Genomic DNA, 26857 nt, shown 5'->3' on the forward strand with positions numbered 1-26857 from the left:
CAATGCTGACAACAAGTGTAATAGTGTTACAAGTGTGTTCCTTTCTTGTATAGTATCAATAGAGAAAAAAGGGGGTTAGTTTTTGTGTTCAATTTTTGTGTTTCAATGACTTTGACTAGACAAGCATCATTCAAATGTGAAGATTCAGGAGAAGGTTCATTTTTAGGCAGCATTTTTCAATATTCTGTGTTAAATCTTTGGTGTCCATGTAAAACCGGTCTTGTTTAACCAGTGCTAAAAATGCAACATCACTGAGAGCAGCTTACATTAAACAAGATTTTAATGTTTGATTTCATTCTACCATAGTTTCAAGATGCAGTCACAAAATTGTAAATAACTACAATAAATATATTTAGCCAAGTACCATATATAAAAATGTCCGTAATATATCAATGACAGTGTCTTCATTATCATAATCATCATCTTTGATCATAATTATTATCATGTTTCTAAATCAGTGGTTCATAATCAAGCTTTAAATAAATTTTTTTTTTAATTTTCAATGCATCACTCCAGTTGTAGTTTTACTGTTTTAGATTGTTCTTTGTTAGTTTTAGTTTTTTGTTAGATCTTTGCAAGCTTTAGTTTAGTTTTTTTCAGTACATTGTAGTTTTTAATTTCAGTTTTTATATTAAACAAAAAAGGAGCATGGAGAAAATAGGCATTTGTGCAATGTGGCTCATAATATCTCAATATGAAAATCATTCTTCTTTTAAGAAGACGGTCTATGCAGTGGCAATGTTATGATGGGCCTGTCGGTGCAGACTGGTCATAGTGCCCATGATGACCCGTCCACAGTCGAAAAAAGCCCATAGAATGAGCACATGAGTAATGGGACTGGACCTTGGAGCAGTGGAAGAAGGCTGTCTGGTCCGATGAGTCCCGTTTTCTTTTATTTCACATTTACTTGGGGATATAATGGCACCAGGATACACTGCAAGAAGATGACAGTCTTTTCAAAGGACTGTGATGCTCTGTGCAATGTTCTGCTGGGAAACCCTGTTTCAATCTCACACATTCAATTTGTCAATTTGACTCATGCCACCTACCTAATCCTCACTGCAGACCAGCTACACCCTTCATGTCAACAGTATCCACATTTCTTTCTTTAGGATAGACCCCTTGAGATGCACCCCCCACTAAACCCAAACTAACAACCCCAATCCTGCTATTTAATCCACGTTTATGGTCTGTGTGGAGAACGTTTGCCAAGTCTTCAAAAAAAAAAAAGGAAGACTAGAAAACCTTCAGGCCTAGATGGCATTTCACCTGCCTGCTTAAAAGGCCGTGCTGGCCAAACTAGCCCATATCTTCATGCTTCAACCAATCTGGAGCAGTGTGAAGTTCCTGGTTCATTCTGATCCCCAAAAAACTTTCTTCTATATTTTTATTGGTGTTGTGTATTTTATTTACATTTTATTGCCTGTTTTCTTTATTACGGTGTTATATTTTATTGCCTTAATTTCTATGTATGTCTGTACTTTGTTCTGCACTAAAAGCTCCTGTCACAAAGATACATTCCTTGTGTGTGTAAAAATATAAGTAAACTCTTTCTGATTCTAAACTAGGCACAGGTGAACATAATGAGTAACTACAGAAACAAATGGGAATCTCTGGAAGCAGAAACTAAAAACATTGACTATAAACTCAAACAATAAATGCCCCCTCACTAGATGCCTCCTGCTGCCGTAAACACCAAATAAATTGTGTGGATTATTGTGATGTTTTTATCAGCTGATTGGACTCTCCCTCTGACGGCACCCATTCACTGCAGAGGATCCATTGCTGAGCAAGTGATGCATGCTACATTTCTCCAAATCTGTTCCAATGAAGAAACAAAGTCAACCACATCTTGGATGGCCTGAGAGTGAAGACATTTTCAGCAAATGTTCATGTTTGGGTGAACCATTCCTTTAAACGTAAAAACTTAATTTGCACCATTAAACCATAATTGCTTATGTGTGATGAATTAAAGGGATAGTTCACCTGGTCCCCATTGACTTCCATAGTATGAAAAAAAAACCTATGCAAGTCAATGGGGACCAACAACTGAAGGTGAACTGTCCCTTTAAGAACAAAACCTACACAGCAAATTAGCCATGTTAAAGTTAACCCACTTTCATGGTACCATGATCTAAAACGTATTTGGGCAGCCAGTTAATTCAGCTTCGTTGTATAGGCTCCAGGTGTCTCAAGGTACAGTAGGATTGCGAAAGGCCTCTTCTCAAATGTATTTTGTTAAGGGCTTTTGCCTGTACTTCCCTGCAAATGCAGCACTGATAAACCAGTGCTAATTACATTAATTTACATGCAATACAATTTAAGTTTAAAATAATTTAAAACTAAATATAGCTACACTAAATAAGAAATATATACCATACTCCTTGTACTTATTTTTGGAACTTATTGTAATTTCATTCAACTTACTGTCATTTCATTCTGTTATGTGTTTATTGCTGTGTTATTGGTGCTTTTATACAGAGCTTTTAATCTATATTTCTAAAATCCAAAATTTATATTTCACCTTTATAATTTGTCTGTTGGGTAAGTTAGTACAAAAAAACTGAATGTGGAAACAATGTTACACAATGTAACAAGTTTATTAAGTTGCAGAGACAACTATTTTATGAAACCATCAAAAATTAGGTTTAAAATCATTAATTAGAATAATATTATCTTAGAATAATGATATAAAAAAAAATTGGAAAAAAAAAATCATAGTATAAAACTGATACATTTCCAACAAATGGGAAATAACTCTCCGACAAAGTGGACCCAAACTCCAGTGCTGCTGAAGTACCCATCACAAATCACTTTAGAGGCGTAAGGGGGGCACTGGCATGGTGACATCACGGAAGAACCGATGAACAAGGGCGTTCTTTGCTGATATCCTCTTGTTAGGATCATAGATCAACATTTGCTGTGGAAAAAAAACAAAAATTAAAAACTAGAAATATTAAAATCAAAATCAATATCGTTTTCGGGTAAAAACTGTGGGGTAGAGATGTACAATTCATGCCATACTATTCATTCATACATACCAATAGTAAAAAAAGTGAAGTGAAGTGACAAGTATGGTGACCAATACTCGGAATTTGTGCTCTGCATTTAGCCAATCCAAGTGCACACACAGTAATGAACACACACCCGGGCAGCAGTTGGGGGTTCGGTGACTTGCTTAAGGGTCTCACCTCAGTCGTGGTATTGAGGATGGAAGAGAGCGTACATTCACTCCCCCCACAACAATTCCTGCCAGACCTGAGACTCGATCCTGCAACCTTAAGGTTACAAGTCCGACTCTCTAACCATTAGGCCACGAATGCCCCCAATACTACTTAAAGGGTTAGTTCACCCAAAAATGAAAATTCTGTCATTAATTACTCACCCTCATGACGTTTCCAACCCGTAAGACTTTCATTCATCTTCGGAAAACAAATTAAGATATTTCTGATGGCATCTGAGAGATGTCTGACCCTGCATAGACAGCAATACAACTGAAATGTTCCCAAGTCCAGAAACGTAGCAAGGAGATCTGTAAAATAATCCATGTGACTTCAGTGGTCCCACCGCAATTATACGAAGCTACGGGAATACTTTTTGTGCGAAAAAGAAAAAAAAAAGAAAAATGCCATACTATTCATTCATACATACCAATAGTAAAAAAAGTGAAGTGAAGTGACAAGTATGGTGACCAATACTCGGAATTTGTGCTCTGCATTTAGCCAATCCAAGTGCACACACAGTAATGAACACACACCCGGGCAGCAGTTGGGGGTTCGGTGACTTGCTTAAGGGTCTCACCTCAGTCGTGGTATTGAGGATGGAAGAGAGCGCTGTACATTCACTCCCCCCACAACAATTCCTGCCAGACCTGAGACTCGATCCTGCAACCTTAAGGTTACAAGTCCGACTCTCTAACCATTAGGCCACGAATGCCCCCAATACTACTTAAAGGGTTAGTTCACCCAAAAATGAAAATTCTGTCATTAATTACTCACCCTCATGACGTTTCCAACCCGTAAGACTTTCATTCATCTTCGGAAAACAAATTAAGATATTTCTGATGGCATCTGAGAGATGTCTGACCCTGCATAGACAGCAATACAACTGAAATGTTCCCAAGTCCAGAAACGTAGCAAGGAGATCTGTAAAATAATCCATGTGACTTCAGTGGTTCCACCGCAATTATACGAAGCTACGAGAATACTTTTTGTGCGCAAAAGAAAAAAAAAAGAAAAGAAGAAAAGACTTTATTCAACAATTCGTCTCCTCCACGTCACCCTGTAGCGCCATTTTGGAGAGTATCAGCTGGACGTAAACAACGTATGCTGTTCTGTGTCAGCTGCACAAAAAGTATTCTCGTAGCTTCGTATAATTACGGTTGAACCCCTGATGTCACATGGATTATTTTACCAATCTCCTTGCTATGTCTCTAGACATTTCAGTTGTATTGCTGTCTATGCAGGGTCAGACAGCTCTCAGATTCCATCAAAAATATCTTAATTTGTGTTCCGAAGATGAACGAGGGTCTTACGGGTTTGGAAACGAGTAATTAATTACAGAATTTTCTGTGACGTCGCATGAAGAAAACACACGCTTCAGAAGAGTTAATGCTAGAGAGAAGACAAGATGTCAGCGGTGGGGGAGTTTTTCATTGTGAAAAAAAAGAGGACACCAGATTTTCAATTTGCAACAGCTGAAATATGAGGTAATGCGAGGGGGCAGTAGAACAAAAAACTTCAATACTACTACTAATCTAATAAGCCATCTGAAGTGTCGCCATCCCGAAATTTATAAAGATTATCAGACAAAAGTCACTGCCAAACAAACAGCGTTACCCATTACCAAAAAAGCCAGTACAACAAACACTTGACAATACGAGGAAATTTGACAAGGACAGTGCCAAAGCAAAAGCCATCACATGCAAAGTTATGGAAATGATTGCAATTGATGACCAACCTTTCAGCGTTGTTTAGGATTTTGGATTTCATCGGCAAATCTAATTTATTGAACTGCGCTACTCCCTTCAAAGCCAGGGGAACTTCACTGACATTTCGCTTTATATGATGTCGAGTTTGTCAGCACAGAAAGCGAGCACTTGGTGCATATGGGGAAGAATACGAGCTTCCCGCATTTTTCAGCGCGTACCAGTGGGGCCTTGTTGAAAATGCAGTAAACATTGCTTGCACCTTTCAAAGAACTTTTCGAAGAACCTTTCGAAGAGAAATAAGTTCACACACGGCAACTGCTTCAGACGTGATTCCCTCTGTTGAGGCTCTGAAACATTTACTGAACAAGAGTCTAAGTACAGATAGCGGGGTGAAGACCACAAAAGCTACTCTGCTGGAGGCTGTGAAGCAGCGGTTTAACGGCACATACACCAAGCCTTTGTACTTCTTGGCAACGATCTTGGACCCAAGGTATAAAGATAGCTTTTTTGATCAAGCAACCAAACAATGAGCAACAGAAATGCTGCTGAGACAACTGAACAAAAGAACAGCACCTGAAAATAGCACGGAGAAAGAGAGAAACGAGACCGAGCCCCCTTTAAAAAAGACATGCACTGAGAGCGACGGAGGCGCAACATCCCTGCTTGACATATACGGTGAAATTCTTGAAAACATAACCAAAGAACACCAGACAACCAACCTCTCCAGTAGGACAGGAGGTAAATTATTTTTTCCCCTCATATATATATATATATATATATATATATATAAAACGGCAATAAAAGAAAGAACATTTTATTTGACATCTGTTATATAGAGCACAAACTAAAACCTGTTTTAATGTTTTAGATTCACCTTAAAAATATGATCAATATGACATGCCATGGTTATACATTACTGTAACATCAAAATAAGTTAAGCAATATTAATTTTTTTATAAGTTAAACAAGATTCAGCTATTTTAATATTTTAAGTCAGTTTTTAAATATAATTTAAGCTGAAAGGAATGCAAGCTGTGAATGCAAGCTGACAGTGCATTAAGGGTAGTATTTTTAGTTTTTTAACAGTGCATACAACATTGTTCAAATTGACATTCTTATGTGTGTTATATTGAAGGAAGGATTGTAATACATTTTGTATTGCTCTTCTTTGTAGGTGAATGCCTATCTAAGTGAGCCGCCCGTTTCCAGGAGTGAGAGCCCACTGCAGTTTTGGAAAAGCAATATGCCCCGTTTTCCAGCCCTGGCACATGCGGCACACAAATATCGGTCAGCTTCCTGTACAAGTGTTGAGAGGGAACGTCTCTTCTCTGCAGCATCAAATGTAATTGATGAAAAGAGAAACAGACTTCTGTGTGAGAAAGCTGAAATGCTTCTCTTCATTAAAAAAATATATATATTCCACTCTTAGATTCACAGATGAAGAAGCCAAACAATCCTGTAACATTTCTAGTTGGTCTTTCTGTTAAATTCACACAAAGTCATGCTGTATCGGAGTAAACATTTTATTTATATGTTGCACATTTTTATTATTTGCTTGGTATTTTGAATATGTTAGTAATGTTGTTTAGTGACTTGGCTGCTTTATTTATGCATGTTTTTTTGTCAGGCAATAGATTTTATTTATATAAAAGAAAGATGGCCATAGAAATGAATTCAGGGTTCGTACACATTTTTCCCAATAAATTTCCATGACTTTTCCATGACTTTTGAGACAATACTCATGACCTAAATGTTCCATTATTTTACAATAAGAATACAAATCTGTTCAAATTATCATAGCATATGTTAACTAAAATTAATGACAACTAGTGCTACTTGTTTGCTTTCTTGTTTTAGTAATAAGCACAAGCTGCAACTGCGCCAGACGTTACTCCACATTTCACATCACTAAATATTATCATTTATTTAACTGTGCGTCCAGGATGGCCATTTTGGCATCATAAAAAATGCCAAAAAGAATAAAGCGTGCTTTAGCTTCTCTGCACAAACGATTGGATACGTGCCTAATAGCACACATTTATCTAGGTTAAACATTTAAACTAACATTGTGATATGAAAAAAATAGGCCTATACATTTTATTTTAGTCAAGTGGTGATGATTTGAGAAGGCTAAATTTATCAAACATAGGCTAAGATTAACTCACTGTCTGCCACTGGCCACATGGTCGTTACTTTAAAAAACAAAAACTTGAACAAAAAATGTTCCAAACATATTTCTAAATTAACGTAATAAAGAAACGAAAATAAATAACCACTTTTCCAATAAAACAAAACAGAAAAAAAGAATAAAGCGTGCTTTAGCTTCTCTGCACAAACGATTGGATACGTGCCTAATAGCACACATTTATCTAGGTTAAACATTTAAACTAACATTGTGATATGCTTTTTAAAAAGTATTTTGTATAGGCCTATACATTTTATTTTAGTCAAGTGGTGATGATTTGAGAAGGCTAAATTTATCAAACATAGGCTAAGATTAACTCACTGTCTGCCACTGGCCACATGGTCGTTACTTTAAAAAACAAAAACTTGAACAAAAAATGTTCCAAACATATTTCTAAATTAACGTAATAAAGAAACGAAAATAAATAACCACTTTTCCAATAAAACAAAACAGAACTATTTTAATGGCCACAACAGCAGAGGAAACAGAAGCTGCATTAGAAGTGTCATTTAGATTAATTAAAACACTGTTTAATGCAGCTCTGAGGGACATTAAATACTTTAACCTGCAGTTACAAATGCATAAATAATGTTTTGATATTTTAAACATAAAACATTGAAAACTGATGTTTGAAATTGTTTAAAAAATGAAAAGGTACCTTAAATGTGAAATTAAAACCGCCAGTAGGCGGCAGTAAGTCACTGTTAATAAGTGAGTCATTGCGTTTGAACCGAATCATTTAAACGGGTGATTCATTCAGGAATAAAACGGCGTCCTGTTGCTCAGAGACGCAAAACAGAGCTGTGGCTGTGTTTGGAATTATTTTTGTTGGATAAATAGAGGAAAAAAATGAGAAATATGGTGTCTAAAACGTAAGTCTCTTAATATTAACTTCTTGTTTATTAAACTGTTGTATAAAATCAATATCACAATTGTAATCATGCTTACTTTTGGAGAAAAAAACGGCACTTTTTGTGTGATATTAACTCAATGAAATTACATAAATAATACATGGTTTCTAAATGCATTTTAATAGACTGATTCGTGCAGTGAAAGAATGCCCTATAAATGCACACGCGCACTAGTCTAACCTGCTAGACTTAATCTAATGTATGTGCGTACTCTGTAGGTGTTTTGTATGCTTTTCGTGATATACTCGATAATATCAAATCACACATCGTTAAAAAACAATTACGATATTACCGCAGACCATACATATCGCACACCCCTATTCTGTTTAGATATTTATAATGCATTGTCTTCTTATCGATCCACCAGTTCACATTTAAAGCTCTGCGTGTTTGCAGCGGAAAAACCTGCATCGATTTTCGCATTGGTCTGAACTCTGAACAAAACAACAGTTTTATTGAAAATGCTCATTCATTCTCTGCCAGCAGGTGGAGCGTTTGGTAGAAATATAACGGTTTCCCCGGTAACGGCAGAACACAAAGCAGCACAGCACCGGACTTTGAAAGTGCAGCGCTTGTGTTTATTCAATGAAATCATGACGATAGCCTTTTGAAGTTTAATCATCACATTCAGCCATATCGTAATTCTGGTCTTTCCGTCCCCAAATTGAAGACCTCTTGAAATCATAATTAAGACTTTCTTGTACAATTTAAGACTTTTTAAGGCCTTAAATTTGATACAACTAAATTTAAGACTTTTTAAGACCCCGCGGAAACCTGCACACCATTAAATACAGAGATAAAAACTTGGTCCAGAGCGCTCAGGACCTTAGACTGAGCCTAAGGTTCACCTTCCAACAGGACAATGATCCTAAGCACACAGCCAAGAGGATGCAAAAGTGGCTTAGGGACGATTGTCCGAGTAACCCAGTCAGAGCCCGGACCTGAACCCAATCAAAAATCTCTGGAAAAAACTGATAATGGTTATCCTTTGACAGTCCCCATCCAACCTGACAGAGCTTGAGAGGATGTACAGAGAAGAATCCAAGAGTGCAAATACAAGTTCAAAACACCACCAAACGTGCTTCGCCTAAACACTGAGTTAAGGATAGGAACATTTCCCAAGTATATATGCACTGTATATGACCTTTCTTCAGATGAACACAAATTAAGATTTTTACAAACTATCCTGTTAAACATCAAGCATGTTGCCAATAAATGGATAAGCCCTGCACAACAGCATGTCACCCCATCAAGCTGAATAATAGGTCTGTAATATTGGTTCACAATGATAGCAAGTTATTGTGAAGAACTAATAATTTACATGAACACAGATCAGAGCCCATAAGGTGGGGATTGATGGGACCGATGCTGCTGTTGCTGCTGTTCCAGTGCAAAAGGAGTGAGCCATGTACAATTCTGGGAAGTAAGCAGTTTACGTTTCTGGGAAGAGACAGTAGAAATGGCAGACTGTGCAAAGTCGTGTAGCAAATCTGGATCTGGACTTAACTTGGAAGGACAGCTATTAAGACCTGTTCACACTGAAACAAATTTTTTCAAACATGTTTTCAAACACCCATTCAGATTTTTGTATTTGTTATGGTGTTTTACAAACACCACCAAATACAAGAGTAGAGAGACAAGACAGTTGGTTACAGATTCTTCCTCTGCTATTCACTGTTGCTTAACAAAATAGAGTGCACAGGGCTGCACGATTTATTGAAATTAAATATATTGTGATATGCGACTATCAAACTGTGCAGGCGATACATGCTTACACACTTACACATGCTTCACTGGATTGAGTGGCATTTACAGGCGTTCAAGTCCATGAATCATATAGTATTTCAGCGTCTGAGAATGGCTTATTTCATTTATTGTGAACTCAGCTGTTCTGAAATGCTGGGGCTCGACAATAAGGATTGACCTATGGCCTGGGACTAGAGGTCTGCATTCCCGTGGCTCCTGACCAGATTTTTGAGCTGCGGGATTAAATTCCCGAATAAAACACGGTAGCGGTCGGTAACTCTGGTGTAATTTGAACAAGAGCGGTCGGTCTAACAATATCCTGTTCCCGACATCCATTCAGAACATATCTGCTCTTTATTCTTATTGACCACCGGTACAGCCTGCACTCGGACTGTTATGCACGCGCTGCACGCATGCTTTCTGCGTCACGCGTTTTATTTGCGGGGTCTGTGCGCAGCATGTGCATAACGATGCTCAGAGCAGGCTGTACCTGTGGTAAATATACAGCCCTCAGACAGAACAGGCAGGTTGTCGATGAGTGAGAGAGCAGAATAAGGATGGAGGTATGAATTTGTATGGATGCGCGGTCCTTGAAGGACGTTCAACTTGGTTTTGTTTATATTTTGCTTAGCCTATCATTTTAAAATGACAGATGTCATATTTATTTATTTTTCTCTGTGACACTTTTCCTACTGTGTTAACAGAAAAATGTCAAACGAATTTAGTATTTTGACAAGACGAATAACCTAGCTATTTGGCTATTTTTGTACAACCTACATTTTTATTTAATTTTTCTCTCTGCAACACTTTTTCCTATTGTGTTGTAAATGTTACGAATAAAAAAAAAGAATGGATGCGCGGTCCTTGAAGGACATTCAACTTGGTTTTGTTTATATTTTGCTTAGCCTATCATTTTAAAATGACAGATGTCATATTTATTTATTTTTCTCTGTGACACTTTTCCTACTGTGTTAACAGAAAAATGTCAAACGAATTTAGTATTTTGACAAGACGAATAACCTAGCTATTTGGCTATTTTTGTACAACCTACATTTTTATTTAATTTTTCTCTCTGCAACACTTTTTCCTATTGTGTTGTAAATGTTACGAATAAAAAAAAAGACGAATAAAAATAAGAAATACAATTTTTGTACATTTTTATTTTCTCTGACACTTTTTTCTACTGTGTTGCATAAAATATTAAATTAATTTTGTCTTACGATAATTCATATAAATTCAAGTCAAAGTCAATACATTCAAGACTCTTGACAAGACAAATAAAATAACATACAATTTTGTGTAGACTAGTGGAGAGCGGTGCACAAAGTAACACTTTTTGACTTTCTCAAATTGTATTAATCCACATGGGGTTCAGAGTATAATTTTTTTTATCCACAGTAATTTCACACTTGTCTAGTACAAATATGTCGCTTTGTTTCATAATTACAGTGTATACATTTTTCGTTATTTACCCTCAAATATTGGAAGTGAAATGTGACAACATGCCCCGTAGGTGGGGTACATTGTAACATCCGAGGGGCACGTTGTAACATGACCATATGACAGCTTAAAATATTATCTGATCGAATGAAAAAAATATACAAGACAAAACTAAAATATTTTGTCAATAAAATAAAATTATTTATTTCAAATAAAATAATGGTGTTTTTTAAGAATTAAAAATAATCTGATTTTGGAGTTTGACAATGAACACATTGCAATTATGCTTGGGACGGCCAACATAAACAAGCCAAAATGCTTTACATGTCTTGAAATAATAATTTCTTAACATTAAACATTGACTGTCAGTCTTTATTCACCTGCTTCTAGTCGTTTATCATTAAAATGTATTAAAGTAAATAGTGTGAATTACATCGCTAATGTCATAGAATAGCACGGCAGGGTACATTGTAACGCAGTGTTACAACATACCCCATCTGCGCAACTGGAATTTAAAACTGGTTACTGTCTTCTGATAGTTAGCGAAGCATTAGAAAATAATTTAAACTGATAAATAACAGATAGGAGATTAAAATAATAGCAGATTTGTCTCATTTTAAATGAGCAATAAAAACTGAGATGAAAAATTGACCTAAGCCAGAAATATAATTTTACTATGGTAAAATAAATGTTCAGCAATATCTTCAAAATACTTTAGAATTTTGGCGCACTTTTTTTCTCTATATAATGTTGATATAGTAACTAGTAAATGCTGTACATTTGGTTATGCTAGCATGTGTGGAAATATTTAAAACACGTGTGTTACAATTGACCCCGCGTTACTTTGTGCCCCGCGCTCCCCTACACTTTTATTTGTTAGACTATCTCTCTTTCTTTCGGTAGAGGAAATTTAAATGTGAGATTCTGGAATGGTCGGGTCGGGAAGAAAATTATTCTAAGCCAGTGGTTCTCAACCTTTTTTTCCACCGGGCCACACTATGGTCCAAGTGCAAGTCTCGCGGGCCGCACGCATATCATTTACATATTACGTCAGCAATACAAACCAACCTGATTTATGATATTATAGCCTAAATATTATGATATCTAATCGATTACATTCATTGAAATAAATAAATAATTCTACTCCCCATAAACAACACCCAATTTTGTGAACTTCGGCTCGAAAGGAGTTTCACTTTTATGCGTGGGGGGGGGGCACCCACTGGCAGACGAGCCACGAGCACTTTTTTTATATGTTCTACATTTCATGCATTTCTGTAACACATAATCTACATTAAAAAATTTATTTAGAATGAACAATAACTACTGTATAAAGAGTAAAAAAAAGAAAGAAAAGAAAACATACCTAATGCAGAAAAGCTCTTTTTCCGAATTGCGCAGATGACCACTATCTTTCTTTCATTTCTTCTGATACATTTTCAGTCAAATCGTTTTTTGTGTGTTAGATCAGAGCTAGAAAAAGATTTTTAGCTTTTACGAGGGGGGGGGGGCGCACCCACTGGCAGACGAGCCACGAGCACTTTTTTTATATGTTCTACATTTCATGCATTTCTGTAACACATAATCTACATTAAAAAATTTATTTAGAATGAACAATAACTACTGTATAAAGAGTAAAAAAAAGAAAGAAAAGAAAACATACCTAATGCAGAAAAGCTCTTTTTCCGAATTGCGCAGATGACCACTATCTTTCTTTCATTTCTTCTGATACATTTTCAGTCAAATCGTTTTTTGTGTGTTAGATCAGAGCTAGAGCCCTGCATTTCAGCTCGGGCCCAACGGGCCCCTTTTTACGCCCCTCGGGCTGGGCTTCGGGACAATTTTCACGTCATAGTTCAAACGCGGGCAGGGCCTCGGGCCTGTTTTAGGCTTCTCCTTATTTTTATATTTTAGACATCCATCAATTAGTGATGAAAAGATTGCCGCGCTGGTGGAAACAACACGAGACCGTGCTACCGTGACTGACAAGAGCGGCTCGACGGTGTTTAGTGTCCTGCAGCAGTATGTATGGTGCGTGCCGTCAGCGCAGCTGAAGAGTTCTGCGTTCAAATGCACGCAATAGGCTTAAGCTTGCCGCAAAGCATCGGCAAAAGTAATTACCACAAATGCGTCCGGGGGACACAGTAAGGAGATATTTTAATTATTTACTAATAAACTAGTGTTTTCTGAGTCGGTGACGCAAGGATGAAGTTGTCGATCCCGACTCGCCATCTCCTCATTAGACGCGCCTTTAGAGAGAAGTGCATCTTTACTGATTATGATCATAATGAAAGAGTTTTTGTTTTTGATTTGTTTTATTTCGTTAAGTAGTAATTTAAAGTTTTCTATAGATATATTTATCATGTCTGTGAGGCATGTATTCGCTGAGTTTCGGTTCATTTTTGTGAAGCGCTCCTGTTGAAGACGAGACGGCAGAAAGCGCATCATGTTTGATTTTATAAAAGCACAACGTTTTGTTGATATTGTGAGTGCACACAAATAAAAGTAGACCCTTTACAGTTACGAATGATGTATTACTCTTACCTTTATGAGCAAAAATGATGGTGTATCCACTGAAAAAAATGCAAGTGATCACGCTGGCGTCTCTATGTCAGCTTCCACTCTCTGCGCAAACTATTGGATACAGCGCACATTTATCTAGGTTTAACGTTTAAACATTGTTATATGCTTGAACTGTTTTATTTCTATAGATTTTATTTTAGTCTAGTCGAGATGATTTGATAAGGCTAAATTGTTCAAACATATGCTCACTGTCTGCCGCTGGCCACTTGGTCATTACTTTAAATGTGTAACGTTAATTAGGCTATGCGAGTACTGCTCATGTCTGATAATAATATATGAAAAACTAAATTATTTTACATAAAAACATTAGGCTATAGCTTATATTTATTTAGTACAGTTTAAAATTAATGTAAAAACTAAAATAAATTTTAAAACTGAAAGTATTTTTTTATAATAAAAAAAATAGTCCCGTGCAGACCTCTACCTGGGACTAGCGTGAAAGAGGCTCAGGACAGCTGACCAAGCCAGTGCTGCGTAGTCACGAAAATTTATCATTTGCATGGCACGGATCAGCTCTATCGTCCTCTTTTGGAAGGCCAAACAAAGTAGTTTCGCTTTCACAATGAAACACGGCAACAACAATACTACAGCAAGAATCAAAGTTACGCCTTCTTTCTTTGCGTGAACATGTGGGCGGTGTTATGCAAATCTTCCCACATCGTGACGTAGACATGTGGGGGCGTGTTAGAACGAGCCGTTTTAGGTAGGCGTGGTTGACTCTTAAATTTTATAAAGAATATCTCTTTGGATGTGAGACTTTGGTCTTTGCAACTTTACAGATCTTCTTTATGCACCAAGAGCTTGTAACACTCCAAAGAGAAAGGAAAAATTGAAATTGCATCATATGACCCCTTTAATTCCTCGTCATCAGTTAGGAACCTAGGTGTGCCATTTGATAGTAAACTTTTCTTTGAAAATCATGTTTCTAGCATTTGTAAAACCGCATTTTTCCATCTTAAAAATATATCTAAATTACGACCTATGCTCTCAATGTCAAATGCAGAAACAATTCATGCATTTATTACCTCAAGGTTAGATTATTGCAATGCTTTATTGGATGGCTGCTCTGTGCGTTCAATAAACAAACTCCAGCTAGTCCAAATGCAGCAGCTAAAGTTCTTACTAGAACCAGGAAGGACGACCATATTAGCTCGGTTCTGTCAACACTGCACAGACTCCCTATTGAACATAGAAAACATTTGAAAATCTTGCCAATACCTTATAAAGCCCTGAATGGTTTAGCTCCTCAATACTTGAGCAAGCTCATAACGCATTATAGTCCGCTGCAATCTCAAAACTCTGGTAATACCTAAACTTTGATAATCCCTAGAATTTCAAAATCAACTGCGGGTGGCAGATCCTTTTCCTATTTAGCACCCAAACTCTGGAACAATCTACATAGTATTGTTCGGAAGGCAGACATACTTAAAACTACAATTCAAATCCGTTAAAGGATTATTGTTAGGCTGAATAGGTCAACTGGAATCGGGAACACTTCCCATAACATAACATAACATTCCCATAAGAATGGCATCTACGCTAATATTAGTCTCTTTCATTCTTATTCCGTCCTTAAGTCACCGTAGACATACGGATCCAGTCTGCATACAGATCAGATGGTGGATCAGCACCTAGAGATGACCTCTATAGCCCTGAATGTCAGCGGAGACCATAGGGCCTTTCGCACCGCGGGAACCTTTTCATAGTACCAGAACTAATTGTGGAACTACCCACTTTTTGGAGTTTTTTCCAACGCCGGAACTGGGTGCGATTTTAGTACCGGACTGCCTTTTTCCAGAACCAAATTAGCTCCTACTCCGGAGCAGAGTCTAACCAGCACAACTGGTACTAATCGTGACGTAAGTAGACATTGATTGGCCAAACGCGTAAGAAAACGCCCTCACCCGCCATGATTTAAAACATCATGTAAACATAGTGTCAAATTATTTCGCAAGTATGGAGAACAGCGATAGATGGACGGACGCTGAAGTGCAGGCCCTTGTAGCAAATGTAGCACTGCCAGTTGTCGTTGGAGATTCTTAGTCCTCCTTTCCGTTCTTTCAATTGCTTTACGTATACGTCAACTTTCCATGTCCATTATTGTGAAACCCGCGAGACACAACAAAAAAACAGCTCCGATCACAGCGTCCTCCATCCTCCTGTTGTTAATGTTCTTCTTTGTTTCTGTTGTTGAACGCCACACACAAATGACGACGCTGTCGACCGGCTTATGTCACTTCTGAGTACACACTCTCGGTGCAAATGCAACCCTTTAAATGGTACTGGGAAATAGTTCACACAAAATCATCCCCATACTTTAATACTGTACATTTAGTTCTGGAACTAAAGCGGTGCGAAAGGCCCTCATGTCAACCAGATGTGCCCCAGAGACAGATCCCCTGCAAACACCTCGTCACCTTGACGACCATTGGCACAAGACAATGGGAAGTCCTCTGCACAATCTGACCTTTGTTGCAGCCTGTAATTAAACCACGCCATACTGGTTTCGTCTGACCAGAGTAGAACTGGCCCTCCCGACTGAGCCTGGTTTCTCCCAAGGTTTTTTTCTCCATTTCTGTCATTGATGGAATTTTGGTTCCTTGCCACTGTCACCTTTGGCTTGCTCAGTTGGGGAAGCTTGACTTATTGCACAGACACTATAGGAAGAGAGCTGAACTGGATGATGACATCACTGAATCAATGAACTGACATTTTTTTATCTGAAAAATGACTCTTTGTTATTATCCTCTTGCATTAATGACAAACTATTTTCCTGTTTGACACTGTAAAGCTGCTTTGACACAATCAGTATTGTATAAAGCGGTACACAAATAAAGGTGACTTTACTTTATTTTCTACTCAAACCTTTTAAGCATCTGGCTGAGAGACACCCAGGACTGAGTGCCAGACAACGACTATCCTGTTTTTTGGGGGGGTTTTTTACCTCTCTACAACACTAAAAAATAAACCTAAGGATTCTGAATAATAATGAGACTACTGCTCACAATTGGTCAACAATTAATTACGGTCTTGAAATTTATTGTTGAAGGCAGTGAATTTTATGTATTTGATTAGAGAAAGCCCAGGACAGTCCACATCATCAGATGCGTAAACACAAAAAAGATACAGCCCATACAAGGCCCACTGAAGTGCACTGAAACACGTAGTGCTTTTCAACATGTTGACATCATTTCAGCTAAAACAGTAAGACAAGGCGGGACATATTGATCAGCTCCACCCCTCTTTTAAAAAAAACTAAGCGGAGTGGGGGGGTTGTTTAAAGAATTTGTTTATATCACAGCTTAGCCAGAACTGTTGGTTGAGTGCAGTAAAGACATATTTGACAGGTTATGACAGCCACAGTCTCATAGATTACCCCTTTGGATTCAATACCAGTGTTGTCTCTTCTACACGTCAGTGTAGACTTGGTCTAATGGTTTCTCCCCCTAATCTCATCCAAATCGCTATAAAATTGGCCTATAGCATTCTGTGTAGAATTCAAATAGGTCCGATACATTTTGTGGTCTGCAACGATTCACACATATGATCCGCTTTATGCTATCGTGTCTCTTTACTGGAGCAGACTGTATGAGCGCTACAGTGATTCGCATGGCAACATGCAAAACCAAACTTCATTCATCCCAATGGAATGCATATTTACGCTGTCTGAACCGTTCTCTATTCCCTATATACTGCACTATGTGCCATTCTTCATATAGAAAATTGCAATTCTGTGAACAAGTGACCGATTTCAGCCACAGCTTCTGCATCTATCTATAGTGTAGGGGGCGGGACTCTTCAAACACAAGCATGCTTTATATGTATTATATAATACAAAAACATTATACGTCTGAGAAAATAAATTATTATTGTTTAGCACATTATAAACATCCACATATATCCTCGAACAGAGTATTTCACAGTAAAGATCTAAACATTCATAGAGTTACAGTCTAAAGACTCATATTACTTTTATATCGTATTATTTTATATTTTATAGTATGTTAACAAACTGGCGTTGTGAGCAGAGCATGTGAGCGGAGCGGAGTGGGAGCGGAGCGGTAATATTTCCTTAAGAGCGCAGAGCGCCTTTCTGAAGATTCCGCTCCGCTCGCTCAAAATGCTCAGCGCCGCTCGCTCAACCCAGAATGCCGTTTGGTGATTTGCTTGTTCGAGATCGAGAATAGTAGAGCAGTTATGGAGTTCAGATATTGTTTCAACGAAGTTGCAAGCCTTATACATAAATGTAAAGTAAAAAATCTAAGTTAAGAATGAGCAGGGAGAAGAAACTGAGAGGGAGTGCGGGGAGAGTTAGTAAAGATTCATATTGGAATCTGAAGCGGCACATTGCCAGAAAGCACGAGGATGTGCTACGCAAACATGGTGCCGCAAAAGGTGAGCTAGTTATCGTCCATAGAGCGGAAAACAGAGCGGATTGTGAGGCATTTAGATGCAATGAAATGAAACATATTTCAAAATGTTTCACTTAATTTCACAAATTTTTGTCTGAAATTATTTACATTTACATTTAGTCATTTAGCAGACGCTTTTATCCAAAGCGACTTACAATTGGGGGATACATAAAGCGATTCTTCTTAAAGAGGCAAACAGACACAGGAAGTGGCTGTAATACCAAGTTCTTAGACATTGTTCAAATAAGTACAAGCTAGAAAGAGAAGGAATAAATAAAGAGAGATAAAAAAAAAAATATTTTTTATTTTTATGATGAAGTCAAGTAGCTTCGAAAGAGATGAGTTTTCAGCTGTCGCTTGAAAATTGTCAGGGATTCAGCATTCCGGATAGGGGTGGGAAGATCGTTCCACCAGCCAGGAGTGGTGAACGAGAATGTTCTGGAAAGTGATTAAAACGGAGCGGATTGTGAGGCATTTAGATGCAATGAAATGAAACATATTTCAAAATGTTTCACTTAATTTCACAAATTTTAGTCTGAAATTATTTACATTTACATTTAGTCATTTAGCAGACGCTTTTATCCAAAGCGACTTACAATTGGGGGATACATAAAGCGATTCTTCTTAAAGAGGCAAACAGACACAGGAAGGGGCTGTAATACCAAGTTCTTAGACATTGTTCAAATAAGTACAAGCTAGAAAGAGAAGGAATAAATAAGAGATAATTTTAATTTTTTTTATGATGATGAAGACAAGTAGCTTCGAAAGAGATGAGTTTTCAGCTGTCGCTTGAAAATTGTCAGGGATTCAGCATTCCGGATAGGGGTGGGAAGATCGTTCCACCAGCCAGGAGTGGTGAACGAGAATGTTCTGGAAAGGGATTTTGAGCCTCTCTGTGATGGTACCACGAGGCGTCGCTCACTAGCGGATCTCAGACTTCTGAAGGGGATGTAGATTCGTAGTAGTGAGTGGAAGTAGGCGGGTGCTGAGTCTGTGGCTGCTCTATATGCAAGCATCAATGTCTTGAACTTGATTCGAGCCGCAACCGGTTGCAAGCCAGTGCAAGGAGATAAAGAGAGGTGTCACATGGGCTCTTTATTATAGTTTATAGTTATAGTTTGGGAAAAACTAGTAAAATGTGTACAAGTTACATCACAATAACACAATAACTAATTCAACCCTCTACATTGCGAGTAAATCACTCGCATATGCAACTAAACCTTCACTCTGGGTGATTAAATGTCTAATATTAGCCACTGGCTAAAAATTCTCAGATTTTACTCGCCAGTGTGTGAGTTGGAGGCTAAGTATAAGTTAAGCACAGATATATTTTCACTTGTCGAACACTCTGACTGAGTGCTTCAGAGTTCTCTCTCCATCAAGCGATCCTCTGCGATTTTTCAATTTATCTCAATGGATGCGCAGTGCACCTGTATTTCGCGTACCGTAAACTCTAGTGTGAAGGCACACGACTCGCCGTCACTTTGCTTTTTGCTCACACGCAAAGAGAGAGACAGAGCAAGAGTGTCTTAAATACCATGCAGAATTGATGCGCTATATGTAAACAATATTCTTTGTTGTTTTTTTCCTGTCAAAATACTTCAGCTATTAAGAACTGACGGGTTTTCCGGTAGTGGGCGGAACTAATGCGCAAATGACAATCTCATTGGCTGGCGCTCACCTATTATTGTCCCTGTTTTGATTTCAGCAAATCAGTTTGAGCGAATGCACACAACCTGATTAATATTCATGAATCCAGCAGCTCGTTAATCCTTACTGCGTTTTATATTGTTTTTATTGTTAGAATTCATAGTATTATTATCGAAGTAGTATTATTGTTCGTATTATTATTATTTATTTGAAAAAATATGATTCCCAATGCACACAAACGTCCCAGAATACTGAGTGCTCTGTTGGTTACAGTTTACTTCCTTTTTAATAATAAAATTATAAAAAAATATTTATTTGTGGAAAATACTTAGGACATGGATATGCGCCCCCCCCCCAAATTGGTCTAATTTCACTCGCGCTCCCCCCAACATCATCCAACAACCCCCCATCCTCCCGTATTACTGTAGTCACACCAAATTACTTTATTAACTTTAACATAAAAGCAAATATCCATTAAAGCTATTAAAGCAGCGAACAATTTTTCTTTTGCTCTTTTTGATTAACATTATTTACATAAGAAATGCACGGATCCGTTATACTGATGTACATTTGATATTTTCTTTACTGTTTACATTCACTTAAAACAACCGACTGTGCTTACAAGGATACTTGTCAAGACAGCCATTGGTATTCACCTGCTGTCTGAGAAGGCTATCTGTTTGTGCACTTCAGGTGTGTGAGCGGTGCGCATAGAAGCTCTATCACAGTGCGTGAGTACCGCATTGAGATGTCTTGGGCTTAAATGGCTTAAAATTACTTTAATGTTTAAACTGACCAGACTTAAAACGTGAGAATGAAAAACTTTCTTGAGGAAGCAGCACAGGCCTGATTGTTAAGATAGTTTTGGGGGGCTAAGGTGACAGATAGGGGGGCTGAAACCCACCTAAAAAGGGTTTAGAACCGCCCCTGGTATAGCGTGCGTAATTATACTGAAACATAAAAAAATAACCAGTTTACCTGATTCAATGTGATGACTGAGCCTGTTTCTGAGATAACAACATGCCAATCCGTGGTTGGATTTCCGACACGGCTAATCGTAAATCATCTTACACGGTCAATAAGCGTGACCAGGGTTGCCAGGTTTTCACAACAAAACCCGCCTAATTGCTACTCAAAACTAGCCCAAAACTACAAAACGCAGCAAGTGTTAAAGTTGCCCAATACCGCGGGAAAACCACGGACTTGGCAACACTGAGCATGACTTAAAAAATACAAATAAAAAAAATACAGACTTTTGCATGCACACAAGATACTTTTTTGTGCCTTCAAGAAACTATTGACATGCACATGGGAATTTTTTTTGTTTACGAATTACAATTTCTAATATACACTATAATATATTTCCGTTGAGCATCACTGCCATCTTACTACATTGGAAATGAGAGAATTGATGCACATTAATCAAGAGATATATTTGCTCAAAATGTGGCTTTTCTTAGGGTAGTATCTCTAATATCAAGGCCTAATGTCCAATTTAATGCATCCTCTGTGGCGGCGGAGAAACAACATGAAATGGGCTAATGGCACAATACGGTTGTGTGCATTGTTCCTATGTGCCAAGTTCAAGGGTCTATAAAAAAGACTGGTACTGTAAAAAAAAAAAAAGAAGTGTTCAAAATTTGGCTCTCTAGGGCAGTACGTCATATTTCAAGGCCTTAAGTCTGCTTTAGCGCATACTCTGTGGTGGCTAAAAAAACCACAGTGAAATGGGCTGATGGCACAATAAGTGGCTCAGTGTGCATTGTCCTACAAGTTAAGTTTAATGGTTTCTTGTGCGCACACGAAAGTCAGCATATTTTTTTATTTTTGCAAAGATCCTTTTAGAGGCTCTTTTTATATGGAGCTAAGAATATAGTGAGAAGAAACCCAAAATGCATATAACCTGCATTTTTGCGTAATAAAATGCCTCAGGTGGTTAACCTACTGTAATCAGGTTGTGATACTAGATAAACTTTGTTGTCCTCTTACCCCAAGAAGGTCTCTGCCATCTTCATCCAAGGGTGGCACCACTTTAGACAGGTCCTGTCGTGCCCACTTAGGAAAGGAGGGTTTGTAGTCTGGCATTGAGGTGACTCCAGGCCATATAGATTCATCCGGAGTGCCCAGTGTCCGAAATATTCGGAAGAGCTGGTCTATTTCAGAGTCTCCAGGAAACAAAGCCCTCCGAGTGATCTGGTATGAAAAGCCATAAAGTGTTTTAAAAGTAAAAAGAACATAATAAGCAATCAGTAATAGCAAGATGATATGTACATTCAAACAGATAAATACCATTTCAGCATAGATACAGCCCAAACTCCAGATGTCAACAGCCGTAGAATAATATTTACATCCTAGGAGAATCTCTGGAGCTCTGTACCACAAAGTTACAACCTATGGAAAAAAAGATAAAATTGCAGCTGTTAAAGATCAATTCTGCATATCATCTGCAGTAGCTTGTCTGCATGGTCATCCACACACAAAATTGGTTACCAATAGCAGTTAATTAATAATTAACAACTGAATTTTACACCTACAAGATATAGGAGTTATAAAGGATTTTAGAATATAATTTGAATTATTAATAGTACTCTATGTTGCTTCAAGCAAGCAAATATGATGGGGGAATTTGCCCTTTTATTTGAGAGAGGTGGGGGTCATATTTTACACACATTTAAAAAAAAATAACAATTATTTAATCTAAATGTTTGATCACTTATTATTTGTGTTTTTACAATTCATGCAAATATGTGCTGAATATTTATATTGCTAGGAAGATACTTGAAAGCATACTTCTTGGACGCTAGATGGTGCTATAGAGTTAATTTAGTTGTGCCTTTATACTGTGAAAAGTGGTTTTATTTCAAACTCTGAAAATCACATTTATTTATTTAAATAATGAAACTAGAATGACATGCAGTCAGATTAAATTTTGTGTTGTCTACCTAATCTCACCAACAGGCCAAATAGATTTTTACTCTTGGCTTCTGAATGTGGCAGATTGATGGCCGTCTGAGCTTTCTATGGGTGAGGAAGATTAGAATAAACTATAACAACTATAAAATTACTTAATTTTTCTTTGTAGATCACGTTGCAAAGTCCTGCCTATTCAAAAGCTCATTCAGTCATCAAATAAATAGCCCAGGCTTCCAGGCAGTACAAAATACAGCGATTGAAAGTTCAATGAATAATCAGATGTACGGTGTACAACTGTGAATTATACAAAAACAGCTCAGAAGTTAACTATAGTAGGATAAACTGCTCTATAAATGGGAGGCCATAGCAAGTACAATTTTGTATTCCCTTTCGTTCCACTCTGTAACACTTTATTTTAAAGGCCCAATTCTCACTATTAACTAGTTGCTTTTTAGCATGTATCTTTTTGGCTGTTTATTAATACTTATAAAGCACATACAAATTCTTTATTCTGCATGACTATATTGGGTCATATGAGATTAAATTACTATATTTGTTGACAATTGTTTGTCAATGTTGTCGATAATGTCGACTAATAGTTTCAGCCCTAAAATATACTGTTGAAAAAAACAGCATCAGTCTGGTTTCTATATTTCAGCAGTATACACTGCTAAAAGCAGTCTACACTGGACACGACAAAGCGAACTTTGCATATCCATTTGTCCTTTGTGTGTGTGTGTGTGTGTGTGTGCGCAAGAGTCTTATGCCATTAGTACTTTAACGCTGTTTCTGCAGGTTTAAGCGACCCCAATAACATGATATTTAGCCCCTAAAATGTGAATTTTACCAGGGGAACCCCACCAAAAACGTGTATTTTACCCCACCGGAATGTGATTTTTACCGGGGGATCCCCTTCGAAACGTGATTGGGCTAGTTTTGAGTAGCAATTGGGCGGGTTTTGTTGTGAAAACCTGGCAACCCTGGTACACATGCACCTAGTTTTTCAGGTAGCTTTGCAGGAAGGTTTCTTTAAAGTGTCTTGGAGACATTTACCCTATTCAGATGGTAATTGTTTATCAGGGGAATGTAAGGGGTTTTCACCATTTACAGGAGGTAGTCTGTGATTTTATTGCCGTCTGAATCCAAAATGTCTGTGTTTTTCTCCGACCACCCCCATAAAAATCCCCTGCTGAATTACCTACTGTTTAGACAAACACCAAGGTCGTGTGGTGATTTAATTACCGTCCAAATCCACATCTTTGAGTTTACAAAAAGAAATCAATACAAAATTCACTGTTTAAATCCTTTTAGTCCACTGCAGAGCACCGTATAATAGGTGTTGAGCTTCGCTTCACCACAGCGGCTGGAAGATGTTAAGAACAAAAAGGAGAAAAAGAAATAAATGCACATTACATTTCAAATGGGCCGTTATTCTGGTAGCAACAGGTGTGCATTACCATTTTAACCCCTTAACTGTCAGTAGTGGTAATTTTGTTAACGAAGACTATGACGAAAAATGTTAGTTGACGAGCTTTTTTCCCATGACTAAGATAAGACGACAATAAGGTCAATAAACGATAACTAAGACTATATAAACATGCAATTTCGTTGACAAAATAAGACGAGACTAAAATGTATTCAAAAAGATAAAAACTTTACCAAAAACCTTTTTATTTTCGTCAGAAAAAGGAGACAAAATGTTATTGCAGACTGCTCTACACGCCTCATGAGTGCGGTTGCCAGATATCAAAAGTTCTAATCCCCGAATCAGAGCTTCGCTCTTAAATTCATACATTTTCTGCCCGGTGTGTTTTGCTTATTTTAAGCAATCTGGCAACCATGCGCACACGCACGCTCCTCATTGCGGAAGCGCCGTAGCAGATGATCTGAAAAACAAGCTGGAGTTTAGATCTAAATGAAAGCGTCATTCAGCCAGTCAGTGTTCTGTCATGAGATCTCGACTGTATTGTTTGCGATTGTGATCGCTGAATAAATACACTTAGCCTACTTAATCGCTGTTCATTTAATAGAGAAATAGACTATTGCAATTATGGAATTAGTGGAATTACTAGGAATTTCACTGTTAAAATATTTTTTCGTTTGTTTGAGCTGTTTTCATAATGTAGACAGAGAGATTGCATAAGTCTTTGGTGTTGATTTATATAATAAAAAGCCTATAATAAATCAGTACACTAGATGAGGTAAAATACACCATGTAGTATGTATCCGCATTCTATTGATTTGTGCTTACTGGAGAAAGTGCAATACCTGAAATGCTAAAGTAAATTTCTCAAATGACAACAATCATTACGATTATAATTTTGAGAAAAAAATATTTTTTTATCAGTTTAATCATTATACAGAATGACGAAAATGTGACTAATATTTCATTGACTAAAAAACCTGACTAAAATGCTCATACATTTCATTGAATAAACAAAAACAGGACAAGTTTGTCTAAATATGATAACTAAAATGTACATTTGAGTAAGACTAAGACTAAATAAAAAATGGCTGCCAAAATGAATACTGCTGTAAGGTTAATTAATAATAATCTTATTGCTAAAATGTCAAGATTTCATTGACTAAAACTAGACTAAAATACTTTAGGTTTTCTTGGACTAAAACTAGAATAAAATGTTGAGACTTTTAGTCGACTAAAACTTGACAAACTAAATAGGATAAGGTTGAGTAAATATGATAAAAACTAACAAGGACATTTTAGCCTGGGACTAAGATTAAGACTAAAATGAAAATAGCTGACAAAACTAACACTGTCAGTTAAGTTCTCTTCAATATATTACAATTAAATCCTAATCTAATCATGACAAACTATTAGGGCTGCCACTAACGACTATTTTTATTTCGATTAATCTATCGACTAATTTATCGATTAATCTAAACTATTAATTTCCCACAAATAAATCTACAATTTTACATAAGAATATTTTATTAAACTATATTTTATTAAACCAAATGAAATCCTTTTTTTAAAGCAAAAGTAAAGTGCAACATAGAGTGCAAGAAGCAAGTGTCCATCTCATAGACCAAATCACTGAAGTCAAAGTTCAGTATTATAGTGTAAGAATGACAACATATCCACGTGTTCTAGTCTACTAATAATAAAACTATAATCAAAAAACACTTTTTAAAGGAGTATTTAACAGAAATGTTATTTACCAGAATTTAATCAGGAGAAAAATGTAAATGTGCAGTATTTCTGAAAAAAAACAAAAAACTTTTTTTTTATTTTTTTTATAAAATCAATTAATTGGAGATGCTTTCGATTATTAAAATGTATTGGAACCATTAAAATGGAATCCAGAAAATGATGGAAAACAGAATTAGGTAAAGATAAAACTAAATTAATTAGACAGGCTTTTTGATTAATAAAATGTAATTTAACCATTAGAAAAATGAAAATGAAAAAAAAAAGAATTTGGAAATAAAACGGATTTTATAGGGCCCTATAATTATAATAAATTTTTTGTGGTAATAAAAATAGATGTAAGTGAACAATAGCCTTTAACATTACTTAAACTAAATATATAATAGCTATGAGGCAATAATAATTAGTTCAAATAAAGTATCAAAAGCAAGAAATCATATGGTTTTATTGAACAAAACTGTTAAAATACAATGTATTATAAACAATAGAGCAGGGTTCCTCAAATCTTGCCCTGGAAGGCCAATGCGCTGCAGAGTTTAGCTCCAACCCTGATCAAACTCACCTACCTGTGATTTTCTAATGATCCTGAAGACATTGATTAGCTTGCTCAGGTGTGTTTGATTAGGGTTAGAGCTAAACTCTGCAGGAAAGTGGATCTTGTGGGCCAGATTTGAGGATCCCTGCAATAGAGCTAATATACATTACGCATTACAACAAAGGCCTGCAGAGGGCGCCAACGGCCTGATGATTATTTTTACACATTGCTGTACTTGTGCACATCTAATACTTGTTTAATATTGACCAAGCACCATTTCATTCAAATGTCCACTTAATCTTTAATATTTGGCCATTTCTTTAGGACAGAAATGCTATAGCCACTGCAATTAATAGAATATGTGGACATCAAAACGTGGAAAC

The 26857-nt window shown here is 37.0% G+C and overlaps 1 protein-coding gene across 3 annotated transcripts in view; it reads right to left on the reverse strand.

Moving 5' to 3' along the window:
* Positions 1-2705: 2705 nt before the first annotated feature.
* The window catches only part of LOC107570445 (cyclin-dependent kinase 2), a 56265-nt gene continuing 32113 nt past the window's right edge, over positions 2706-26857 (reverse strand). For all 3 annotated transcript variants that reach the window (XM_016256676.1, XM_016256675.1, XM_016256677.1), the window contains 3 exons: positions 22147-22248; positions 21847-22050; positions 2706-2920 (listed from right to left, as the gene is read on the reverse strand). In XM_016256676.1, the coding sequence (XP_016112162.1) occupies positions 2816-2920; positions 21847-22050; positions 22147-22248 (411 nt within the window). In that variant the 3' untranslated portion in view covers positions 2706-2815. The remainder of the gene's footprint in view (positions 2921-21846; positions 22051-22146; positions 22249-26857) is intronic.

This window comes from Sinocyclocheilus grahami, unplaced genomic scaffold (assembly GCF_001515645.1).
Source record: "Sinocyclocheilus grahami isolate Dianchi unplaced genomic scaffold, SAMN03320097.WGS_v1.1 scaffold1459.1, whole genome shotgun sequence".
NCBI classification, from domain to species: domain Eukaryota; kingdom Metazoa; phylum Chordata; class Actinopteri; order Cypriniformes; family Cyprinidae; genus Sinocyclocheilus; species Sinocyclocheilus grahami.